Source organism: Mirounga angustirostris, unplaced genomic scaffold (assembly GCF_029215605.1).
Source record: "Mirounga angustirostris isolate CCGP_5_RB_7025 unplaced genomic scaffold, mMirAng1.0.hap1 SCAF_9, whole genome shotgun sequence".
NCBI classification, from domain to species: domain Eukaryota; kingdom Metazoa; phylum Chordata; class Mammalia; order Carnivora; family Phocidae; genus Mirounga; species Mirounga angustirostris.
The window spans coordinates 48,010,496-48,023,834 of NW_026991717.1; the positions used below are offsets into that span (position 1 = coordinate 48,010,496).

Here is a 13,339-nt window from a genome sequence, read left to right on the forward strand (position 1 = left end):
ATAAAAAGGATAATATATAATAACCCAGTGCTATTTATCTCAGGAATGCAGTTAGTTTAAAATTTAAAACAGTAATCAAATATAATGCCTAGAGTAACACACTAAAAAATTATATGACCAATTCAATAAATGTGGAAAAAACATTTCATAAAATCCAGAAATCCATTTTTGATACTCTCAACAATTAGGAATAGAAGGGAATGTCCTCAATCTAATAAATCACATCAATGAAACTTATAATTAACATCATGCTTAATGGTGAAACACAGTTTTCCCAACATCAAGGACAAGGCAAAGCTAACCATTCTTAATACTACTATTTAACACTGTACAAGATATCATAACCAATTCAATAAGAAGAAAAAAAATCCAGATTGGAAAAGAAAGTTACTCGCATTATTCATGGATGAGGTACTATCCAAATAGAAAACCTTCTAGCATGTACAAAAAAGTTACCACAACTAGTGAGTTTAGCAAGGTGCAGGATACAAGATCCACATACAAAAATGTATTGTAGTCTTATATAAGACATGAAGACTCAGAAATTGAAATAAAAAATTTATACTAGCATCAAAAATTAGGAAAGAGATAAACTAAGTAAAAGATGTGCAAGATGTGTTCACTGAAAACTACAAAACATTACTGAAAGAAATTAAAGAAGAACTAAATAGCGAGATACATCACATTCGTGGATCAGAAGACTCCACACTGTTATCAATTCCCCTTAAAATGATCTATAAATTCAACACAATCCCAACCAAAATCTCAGAATTATAGAAACTGGGGGCACCTGGGTGGCTCAGTCAGTTAAGTGTCTAAATTCAGCTCAGGTCATGATCTCGAGGTCCTGGGATGAGCCCTCATCAGGCTCTGTGCTCAGTGCTCTCTGCTTGTCCCTCTCCCTCTCCCTCCGTTCCCCCACCACTGATGCTCTCTCTCTTTCTCAAATAAATAAAATCTTTAAAAACTGATATGCTGGTTTAAAATTTTTCAATTTATATGCAAAGTGCCTAGAATTTGCAAAAACAATTCTGAAACATAATAACAAGGTTGGAGGACTTACATTACCTGATATGAAGATTTTTTTTTTTTAAAGATTTTTATTTATTTATTCATGAGAGAAAGAGAGAGAGAGAGGCAGAGGGAGAAGCAGGCTCCCAAGGAGCAGAGAGCCCGATGTGGGACTCGATCCCAGGACCCTGGGATCATGACCTGAGCCGAAGGCAGACGCTTAACCATCTGAGCCACCCAGGCGCCCGATTTTTTTTTTTTTTTAAAGATTTATTCATTCACTTGGTGGGGGGCAGAGACAGAAGGAAAGAGAATCCTAAGCAGGAAACCCCTCCTCCCCCACCACTGAGCACGGAGTCTGACACTGGACTTGATCTCACCACCCTGAGATCATGACCTGAGCCAAAACCAACAGTCGGCCACCCAACCGAGTCAACTAGACACCCCTGAAGATTTATTTTAAAGGTACAGTAATCAAGGTGCTATGGTATTGCTGTAAAGGCTTTGAAAAATCAGTAGAACAAAACAGAGTTCAGAAATTGACTCTCACATACATGGTCAAATTGATTTTTAACAGAGATAACAAGAGAATTCAATGGGGAAGATCATCTTTTCAACAAATGGTGGTAACAAAGCTGGATAGCATTATTTAAAAAAAAAACAACAAACCATCAATTTCAACCCTTACTTCACACCTTATACAAAAATGAACTCACAATGGATCACAGATCTAAATTAACGATTAAATGTATGTCATCTAATGAACTATTTCTTGAGACTATTACTAGCAGTCAAACTCAATTCATAAGTAATGCAGAAGGATTCCAGGGTGGGGAAAAAACTGAGAAGTATATCCTATTCCTTTCTTAAGGAATTATAACTTGCATATTAGCATGTGGAATATTAAAAACTGAGAAATCTAACAAGTAAGTCTAATTTTGTCTAACTCAATAATATATAAATATATTAGACATGGAGCTCTGTATTTACAAATTATTTATTAATATCCTATTAAGCACAGTGTGAAAAACCATGATCTTGGAGAAAATTTTTGTTTTACATGTTATGAACTAATGTCCAGAGTAAGTAACATCTGATCAAGTTCACTTGTCTAATGGGAAAGTCTCCGGGCTTAAATCCTTTGTTCTTTATATTATAAACAGATTACCATTTTCAATTGATGTGCCCTAGAGGTTTGATAACCAAGTATTGCTTCAATTTCTGTGCTTCTACTCTCCCTGGGCCATCATTATCATAACTTTTATCACTATAGAGTATAATAATCTGTTTTCCCCATGAGAATGAGCACTTATTTGCCTAGATAGTATGGACTGATCATTTTATTTTGCTTAACTATTCCAAAGACCAGAAAATTATGGAATCTCAATAAATGTTGCATGAATGAAAGAACTGAGAGAAAAAAGGATTCCATGTGAACAGCCTACAAAGAGTACAAGCCCAAGAGAAGACTACAGAATTCTAAACTGGGAAGAAAGTGAGTATAAAGTGACCTAAGAGAGTAAGGTAAGGTTAGTGGGAAGTCAAGAATAATATTTAAAGAGCAAGAACTCAGAAAACTATAAACCCAATGAGATGTAATGGTATCACCAATATGGAGACCATATTTGCTTACAGGACAGTTGATACTTTCTTGTTAATCACTAAATAACTTCTTATATTAAACACCAAGAAGCGGGCTGCTCCATGCAAAAAGAAGCACATTCTGATATAAAACCACATTAAAATAATTATTTCATTTGATAGGACAAAGGATTAAGTATCAGTTCAATACACTGAAGGAAAAACACTCCAAGCTTGTTATTTTCAAAATACAAATGTTAGAATATATGACAAAAGTACATCACAAAAGGAACTAAAATTAATTGCTCATGCTAAGCCTTTGACATACATAAGCTCATTTAGATCTCATAACTACCCTGTGGGGTAGATATCCTTTCAAACAAATTTAAGGAACAGCCTGTCATAAGAATGTAGATTAGTAAGAATCTATATTTATAAAAATCTGGGTTGTCCAATTTTTTCCCCAATAATCTCTAAATCCCAAGATCTATAATGGAATAAACTTTTCCAATAGTTTCAATTTTACGAACAATTTACTTTTCTTGACCTACAGAACCTCTTGTTGGTCATTTAAAAACTGCAACAGGTCCCTCATCTTGTTCAGGACATACTCCAGGAATTCAAAACAGCGGCTTCTCTAAGGAGCATCTGAGACTTGTAAAATTCCTACGTACTTCTGTATCAAAATGGATCTGTAATTTTTCATGAGACTAGATGTAAGAGGAAGAACACTTATAACCTACTTAATAAATTCCAGATATTGTGCTTTATAAAGCTTCCTGTATTAATTCTCACACACTTGTTACGAGATAAATCTCTTTGCAGATGAGAAATCTGAGGCTCAGAAATTAAGTATCTTATCTTTTCCAAGGTCAAATATAGTGGTGAAACCAGGATGTAAACTTATCTAATTTATTCTATGGCTTATATTTTTTTAAGTATAAAATGTAAATAATATTTTTATAAGAAATAATGACAGTGCCATCATCGTACAACTTCTGGAGTGTCTGCCTTTAAAGTCCTAGAAAAGGAGGAATAACAACAGTTTTGGGGTCTCTTTTACATGTTGGCAAGTGATATGGTAGAAGGGGAGAGTAACTTAGAGTCATACTGCCTGGCTACTAGTCTTGGATGTTTAGTATCTGTTAAGTTATCCATCTTCTCTGAACCTCAATTTCCTCACTTCTAAAATGGACAGGATTTTAAAAATGGCTTCTTGATAAGCTGGTGTGAAGCGTAAAATAGGGAACAGGTGAAAGGTTTTAAATGATATTATAACAAATGCTAGTTATGATTATTGCTATTAATAAAAATAGGCTAAGTGAACCTAGAAAGGTATTCAGCCCAAATCTACCCTCCATTCTGTTCTTTTGGATAAGAAATATGTAAATCTATAGAAAATAATTAAAAAGTTGCCAGAAATAAGACCTCAACAATTACAAAAGGGACATAAGAGATATTCAAACAGTAATATGTTTTGACTTTCACTTGTTAATTTAAAGACTAAACAATAAGAAGATTTAAAAAAGAGAACTGTAAAGATAAGTCCTGATAAAGATGCTATAATGACAGGCATGCAAAGTTAGGTGAAACTTACAGTGAGGTGACAAACTGACATAAAGCTTGGTTCCAAAAGCTATGTGACAGTATCTGAATGGATACTGTCCCTGGAAGAATGGCTAAACTGAAAAAAGTAGAAGGTCTGCCTAGCTTAAAATGGAAAAGTAGACAACCTGATAGCTGTGTGATTTCTTTCATTTTAAATATCTGGTAGCAAGAGATTTAAAGGAGCTTACATCATCCTAACCCAATTTTTTCCTTATCCAAGAACTAAGATTACAAGTTATAGGCAGGTGCTGTTTTGAATACAAGAAGAGTAACAAACAACATTTTCCCTCATGGGTCTATTTAAACCTAACTTTAAAATACACCCTTTTCTCACCCATAGTTTTTCTTCACGTTCAGAACATTCAGAAGGAGCAGTTACATAACAAAACAGAGATTAATGGGAACATAGATGCAATATATAGAAAACACTTACTTTAATTCTCTGTCCCTCCTGTCTCGCTTTGCTATTTAACTGCTTCATCTCGTGTTTTGTACCTGAGATCAAGAGGCATAAAATACTATTTCAAAATTTGTGTGTCCTTTCTAATTATTGCATTTGAACTTGTAGTAGCTATAAAACCTACACCATTTTCCCCTTTGAAAATAAAAACAATAGCAAACAATAAACAATCTAGAGAAAATATCTACTCTAAAGAAGATAAAGTAACACTAAACTTTATTACCCATCAATGCTATCAGTGTAGGACAATGAGTAAAAATTTATTTTTTTATTCACACAACTAGATTTTCCCATTTATAAGGGAAACTATCAAAATCAAACAGTTTGGTAGTTGCATCACACAACTGCAGCTACCTTGTCAAAGCCTGAATAAAACACATGGGGTTTAATTCAGGAGTCGTCATTCTGTGGGGGGAGTGAATATATATGATTTTATATCTTCCTCAGCTGCCAAATGTGCCAGTATTTTTTTCCTTTGAGACATCGCTCCTCTTTCCATTATTTTGTGATCTTGACCCTATCATCCTAAGTCTTATTTCATTGCAAGTAGGCCTATGTAGTAAAGTCTTACCAGATCGTCCTATTTCTTGTCACTCTTTCACTTTGGATTCATCCCTCATACCACAATATATTGATCTTTACAAAATCCTTTGTGTCATTCCCTGCATAAAAATGTATTTTTAAGTGACTCTCTACTCACCAAAGGATAGGCTGAAGGGTTACCTGCCTTATCACACTATTTACTTATATAGCAAGATCATTTATTCTTTACTGAATTTTGTGATTTTGAGGTCTCTGTACTTGTGGTCCCATCATTCCACATTTCCAGAAAGTTGTCTTCCTTTTAATCTCATTCATACAAATACTGTCTGTACTACAATAGTTTACTCAAACACTTCCTCTTCACTCTTCCCTGATCACCGAAAGTAATCTCTCCATCTTCTGTAACCAGTGAAATTAATTTGATAGTCAACTATTTGCTGCCTAATAATTATAGCTTTTCATTGCTGCCTTAAGAGTTAAAGTTTTATAATTTATTTAACTATTTAGCTAAATATGACTTGTATTTCTAACCATTATTTCCTGAACTCTAAGATATACTTTGTTCACTTTTAATGATGCAGAAACTGAGTGTCCCTACAAATTTCAGCATCTTAAAACTGGGGAACCAGAGTAAGCACAAGTTCCTTAAAAGCAGAAAGACAACATTATCATCCTTACTTACAAAGGTAGCTCTCATACCACTGTGCTATCCTGGGAGAAGAAAACTACAGGTTCTCTCTACCCCTACATATTCCCAAGGCCTCTACTGTCAAATGTATATGAACTCACATCAGGCTCTCCCCAAACTCTGCCAATATAACCCTTCCTGGGCTCAGAAGGACCTCTGTGTATTATGTACAGATAGCACATAGATGAGGCTCTATTATCTCATCTCCAGCTTGCTATCCACCAAACTACAGAGTGGCTGTTTGCCAAGCTCATCCACATGAATGAAAAGATACTGAATACCTGCTAAGGAGGGAGAGAATACTAAGCAGAATTAAAGAACACTTTAGCTACTTCAGGCAGAAATAGTCTAGGAGCAGCTAGAGAGGTTAACATTAAACTCAACCAGATGACCTTATGGACTCAGGTTAGTTTCCATATAATCTGAAAGCTGTATGTTTATTCTAGTTGAATATTTACTTATTTTTGTTTCCCTTATCCAAAGGAAGTACCCAATCTATGGCTTTGAGTAAGAGTCTTATTAGAAGGCTAGAGCAATTCCTGAATCTTTGTACTCTCATATTCATTTTCTACCTGACGTGGTCTATCAGGCTGCCATCCATGTGTATTCCTGACAAATGGCCAGAGAAATGACCACTGCTGGTGCTTTTTAAATAAAATGAACCCTTACGCTGCTACCTCACTGTAACAGGTAGCAGAAAGTCAGAGTATGTATTAAATGAAAGCCCTCAAAACACACCTACTATTTATTTCTTGATTAAAAGTCTGAAATTATTTTGTACTGAGTCATATACAGCCGCTAAACCTAGTATTTTAAAGCCAACTCATCACCACATAACTGGTTTTCCTTCTCCACTAATAGGCCTAAGTCCGGAACTTTACTAAGGTAGTTATTATTAGTACCCACCTCCCTTCTAGCAATGAGAAAAGGAAAAGGAAAAAAAAATTGAGGCAAAGAGAAATAATTTGCCCAGAGTCATACAGCTAGGAAGTAGAAGTGCCAGAAATAGAACCCACACAACTTGAATTCAATGTTTAAGCTCTTAAATTCTATGCTTGTCTGCCTCATGATACACTATGTGGGCTAGCAAACTTTTTTTTTTTTTAAATCATATCATGTCCCGTGTCCTCTTTTGAAATATCAATTGCAGATCCTCTTTTCTCTTCAACCTTCTCCTCTCTTCTCCCATTCCTTCAGTACATGGCAAAAAATTTAAGACACTTCTTCTTTGACTTGGGAAATACTAAGGTAAGAGGGTTAAAAAGTAACTGTATAGAATTTGGAATATCTGAGATCTAGGCCAAAGTCTGTCATTAACTAGACAAACTGTCTAGCCAAATCTTATGTGTATTTTGTATCAACAGTATCTATCTCAACCTAGCCAAATCTCAAACTCTCTTAGTTTCCTGATCTATAAAATAAAAGGACTGGACACAGCTATCACACTTTCTAGTTTTGAAATTCTATGATACTGCAAAATGGGGAGGAAAGGAAGAGCAACATGGACATGACTGTTTCACTTTGCAAACTGTATTTTATACAGAGAAAGGAAAACCATGATAGACATTTAGCAATTAGAAAAAATAAGCAAACTCATGTAATTGAATGTTACTTCTTTCCCCCCAAAATAACTACAATAGATTATATATAACCTGAAAAATGCTCACAATTAAAATGCCAACTGCTGGTCACTGCTGGTGCCTATAAATATAATTTCTATTAGTGGTTATCTACCATTGATCTCTTACTTTTTAAACTGAGGAATGAAAAATTCTGTATCTTAGGGAAAGAGTGTCAAGAGGAAGACTTCTCCCCTTTTCTGTGAGCCCTGTCACAATTCCAGGATGCAAATCCCAATAGTACTTCAGTACTTTGAGCTTGGCCTAGGTTGGGCTGCAGAGCTAAGAGGGCAGGAAAACCAAGATGACGTGGTCCCTTGGAATTTCCATGAACTAAAATGATCACACAACATTTCAGGAATGGAATCTGTATATCAGGAAATATGACCATGAAAATGAAATTTGAAATATTAGATATTTGGAGATAATAATAATAATGATAGTAATAATAGTAATAGCAGCTTTCATTTATTGTGTCAGTAAATGAAATGAAATACTTTATAGCTATTATTACATTTCATCTTTACTCAAACCCTACAAAGTATGTGTAAAATTATCATAACTTTACAGATGAGAAATCTGAGGCACAAAGAGGTTGAGTAACTTGTCCAGGGTCACAAAGTACAATCCTCCAGAGTTGGTGATCTTAAATAAAATGCTTCACTACATAGTAGTATCAGTCAGGACAATAATATGCTAAGCATAGGAGAAAGGAAGCCTATTACCATTAATATCACCACCATTGACTTCGAACTTCAAGCTTCATCATAAATCAACTTTGATTCTTCTCCATCTCCAAACACAATTAATTTAGTAAATCTAACAATTCTTCCCCAATTTGATTATATTCCACAAACATGTATAGAGCATCCATTATGTAAAAAGCCTTGTACTAGACAGAGTAAAACTTTTATATCTAGGTTTATCACAGGATTTCTGCTTTCCCAAGAAAGAAACAGATAACTGAAGGGGAAAGGAAATAGATTTTATCTATGTCTTTTACAAATCTAAAGGAAGTATATTAAGCATGACAGAATCAGCAAATAATTCTTATTCATTACACTTAGGATGTAGCACATCTGCAAATGTATTCATTCATTTAAATTTGGTTAATTGTTCCATATAGATCTAGTTAATAAATTCTGATATACGTAAGATTAAAGCCAACACTTACACAACGCTATGTACCAGACACTGATCTAAGCACTTTACATAGATTTATCTCATTTAAGCATGGATTTACATTCATTTAATCCTCATGACAATCTTATAAAGAAGTTATTATTATCCCCATTTCACAGATGAGTAAACTGAGGGACAGTGGATTTAAGTAACTTGTCCGGAATCATACAGGTAGTAAATGGCAGAGATGGGATTCATTCATGCCCAGGCACTCTGGCTCCAGAGTCCGTGCTCTTGACCACTGTCTTCTAAAGAGGAGGGAAAAAAAATCTGGAACTGGAATAAATCATTAATGCGGTGGTAAATAACAAAAATCATGGTATTCTCTGCCCTTTATGCCTGATGCAATGTCAAATATAGAAAACATTTGTTTGCAGGAAAGGATAAAAACTAAGGGAAAGAGGGAACAAACTCATTAACTATAACTCTTGCTTACATCTAAACTATCTGAGATCTTAATTGCTCTATGTAATCGTTGGGGCTTTAACCTCAAACACCACTTTTCACATATTTCTGAAAATAAAAGTGTTATTCACATCATGATGATGCTTTTTTCTGTTCATTTGTGTGTGTTATTCTGCACAGGTAGGCAGTAGGTCAACAGTGCAGAAACCAGGACTCTAACAAAGGTGGAGAGGTTTGACGTACATGTGACAAATGCTCTTACTTTCTTATGAGTGTCTAAAACATGTTGTCTCATCCACATTTCGTAAGAATGCTGACCATTCTACCAATTCTTCTATAACCACTATTAGGTACAGCATTTATTTCTGTGTCTGCCTAACAAAAATTCTTTCTTGAATGATGTGCTATGGATAGTTCTGATAACCAGAAATTCAACGAATCACCTATATACTCTAAGGCTACTTTTCTTGTGCATTTGGGAAAAACAGGGCAGTCAGGAGCTCTGCTGGAGTGACTTTTCCTACTTCTGAGAGAACATGTATAAGACTAATTACCCTGATGAGAACTTTGTGGCCTCTTAACCATACAACTCTGGTAGAGCTCACTTACATATCAAGGTTACTAGAGCAGAATGCTATCTTTGTTAGATTTAAAGTCAGTACCTATTAGGCAAAAAGTATACAAAGCAAAAATTTCCCCTTAAAAAGCTGTTAAATAGATATTAAGTTCAACCTACATGATTTGGTGAAGCCAATCTTTTACAGTAAAATGCAGTTTTACTACATTAATAGAGGAGTATTAATAGAGTTCATGTGCCAAATAAGATTTTACAGTAATGGAAAAAAAGGATTTTTTCCCCTCCCTTATAGTTTTAGAGCGGGGCAGGGAGGGAGAACAGCAACTCAGCTGAGCCCAACTAAACTAAAAGCATATGCTGTATAACCCCACCAAACTACTCATTCTGTTGATTTACATACTTTTTATTGTAGCCTATTAAGTATTTTCAAACTTTACAAAAAGTAAAATAAAAAAATCTATCAGGAATGTAAAACCAAAAAAAATTTTAAATGATACAACTTGCTGTGATGGAAATGTATTATTTATACTGGAAAAGTCTAAATAAATTTCACTGACATAATTTCTATAAAAGTACCTGCAATTTCATTAAAATTTACATTGACTTTTACAATGTGTCAAAATTGGTTTATAGCCAATATCAGTATTTCTCCTGAATTTAAAAAACTCAACATACTATGATACTCAGTAGAATAAATACTTTGGTAAACCAAGATTCTTATTAACAAAATTACATCCATCTATACTTATGATTATGAAAAAAATGGTCAACTTAGTAGATGTTTAATGATAAACTCAAAAAGTTGATAAACTTCCTATACAGCAGTGTTGAGGGCAGCTTCAAAGATAACCGTAACTGTCTTTCCCTGGTGAGAAGAGTTCAGGGAATTAAATTGCTTGAAATTACAAATAAAACATAACTTCTTAACTAGACAACTAAACCAAAATCAAGAAGCAAAGTGAGTGGAAGAGTGGATTTCAGTGAGAATAAAATAAAGGGTAACATTAAATCACTACTCTATCTGATTTCTCAGTAGACAGGTAAGAAAAAAAAATATATATATAGTTGTATGGTAGACTAGGAATAGCTAAAGATTAATCTGGATTTTTAAACAGAAAACTAGTTTACTATAAAATCAATTTAACTTTTCACTATACACAATATACACTCAAAAAAATTGAGTAAAAAACAGCATTTCATATTCACCTACAGATCAAAAAGCAAAAAAGAAAAGGAAGATTTGCTTTGAAGTCCATCTCTAGAGGCAAACTTAATTTCACAATCATGAAATATGTAAATGTTTGGATATACTATTATGTTCTCTTCTCCTAGAATCCTATTTAGCACTCAAGTGAAAAAAAAAACTGAAGTTTGAAAGGAAAATAAACATAAGGTACAAAGGCATCATTTAATGCATTTTAAGAAATAATATGTTATCACACAGTAACTCAAGACTTTGAAAGAAAATAATCCAATTTTAATAAATAGTATTTTGTTCTCCACTATATAAGACTCATATTTCACAATCAAAACAGGAAACCTACCTTTCCTATTCACAATATTATTTAAAGAATCAAAAACTTTTAAAGGAAGGAAATTTGGACATCAACCAAAGATAAAATCTTTATCCCCAAGATAAAATAAGGTGTCCAAGATTTTACCCAGCTTTCTCAGCACTGAGTCCCAAAAGGAAAACACTAAAAACCAGGTTTAATTGTCTCTCTATATATGTTTTTCGATTCTATATGACTATTCTATTTCTTCCCAAAGTATTTAAAATAAATTAAACATAGGCTATAGCCAAATCTAATAACAAACCACATATTTTAACTCAGCATTTTTCAATGCAAAACAGCATAACCCATATGAAGACTATGAACTCCAATCACATATTGCTTCCTTCCACTTATGCCAATTTGCTTCTAGGATTAAGTGTCCATAAATTTTATGCTTGTCCATCTTCTACTGGTTAATTCTAAGAGAAGTAAACAATTCACTGTTCATGCAAAGTATAACATTTTTGAAAAGTTATCCCTTAACCTCACCAATTTACTGTGGAGTCCAGGAACAGAGTTTAATTTTACTGACAATTCTTTGGTCTAATTTTTAGTATTTCAGTCTCATTATTTTAAAGTTTGGGGGGATTTTTTGTTCGTTTGTTTATTGCTTAAAAAAGGCTTTAACCTTTCGACCTTTCCAAGTATAAAATGTTAGCTTGGTCCTATTTTCTCTTAACTGCCAACCAAGAAAGGTCATCTGTTATGTCTGTTTTGATATGCTTCCAAGAGACAGGGCTATAGAGTCCCTGATATAAACAGCTGATGACTACTGGAACAAGAACGGAGGAGGGAAGACTGGAAACTGATATTTGGAAAGTCAGTGCCATCTCTCAAAGGTAGTACTTGAAGAAAACAATACACAAAGAAAAATGGCTATGTATGGAGAGAATAGTTAGTGAGGCATTCCAAACTCTTCTAACTTTAGTAATGAGTACTGCAGGTAATCTAGGTGTAGAAATAACACCAAGAACATTTCTTTCATTTTAAGAGATAAACTCTCAAAGTATGACAGTAAATTAAAATATAAAAAAAAATTAAATCTACCATGAGGGTAGTGCATATTCTATGGTATTCCCATGTAAATATGTTAATCTTTATTTCTCTTAAGATACAGAGCTCATATATGAAAAACCTTATTTATTCTGCCAAATTATAGTTTTAATCAAGGGTTGATGAACGAACTTACTCTAGATGAGTCATAAGAGGGGCTTGGTTGACCACTTGTTCCCCAAGATGTTGTGCCTCCTCGTTCATCCATACCTAAGGAGAGAAGAAAGTGAAAGATATAAATCCAAAAGGCTACTATGATGGATTTGTTTTCACACAGTACAGCAGAGAGTACAATTCAGCAAGTAGTATTTGCATTTGTATGGAACTAGCTGTGTATCAATTCTTCTCTCAGAAACCCGAAGAAAGTAAGTTACCTCAGAAAGTCTTCATCACTGCTCCATACAACGTCCTTTATACAGTGCAGAATTTCAGAACCAAAACGTCTTTGGAGACTTTAAAATAGGGCATAATCTAGGTCTCCTCATCCACTGCTACTTCTTTTTTTATTTTTAATTTTTTTAAAGATTTTATTTATTTTTTTGACAGAGAGAGACACAGCAAGAGAGGGAACACAAGCAGGGGGAGTGGGAGAGGGAGAAGCAGGCTTCTCACTGAGCAAGGAGCCCGATGTGGGGCTCAATCGGACCCTGGGATCATGACCTGAGCCAAAGGCTTAACGACTGAGCTACCCAGGCGCCCCTCCACTGCTAAGAGTAGATGAAACCCCCAAACTTCTATAGTTTAGTCCTGTCTACATGAAAATACGAAGAATTTAGTTCTTATGGATAAGCCTTAGAAAATGAAGCAAGTTGGGGAGCCTAGGTGGCTCAGTTGGTTAAGCGTCTGACTCTTGATTTCAGCTCGGGTCATGATCTCAGGGTTGTGAGATCAAGCCCCACACTGGGCTCTGCACTGGGCATGGAGCCTGCTTAAGATTCTCGCCCTCTGCCCCTCCCCTTCTCTAAAAAAAAAAAAAAGAGAATAAAGCAATTTGGACAACTGTTCAAGTTAATAAAACTGGTTTCTAATATAACATTGACTAGATATTCTTAACTG

General features: G+C 34.5%; 1 protein-coding gene across 7 annotated transcripts in view; it reads right to left on the bottom strand.

Moving 5' to 3' along the window:
* The window catches only part of TCF12 (transcription factor 12), a 375,623-nt gene that overhangs the window by 206,482 nt on the left and 155,802 nt on the right, over positions 1-13,339 (bottom strand). For 6 of the 7 annotated variants that reach the window (XM_045899994.3, XM_045899996.3, XM_045899993.3 and 3 more), the window contains exon 4: positions 12,420-12,493. In XM_045899994.3, coding sequence (XP_045755950.1) covers positions 12,420-12,493 — 74 coding nt within the window. Of the gene's footprint in view, positions 1-4,633; positions 4,696-12,419; positions 12,494-13,339 lie in introns of all 7 variants that reach the window. The other variant, XM_045899997.3, reaches the window with a different exon arrangement.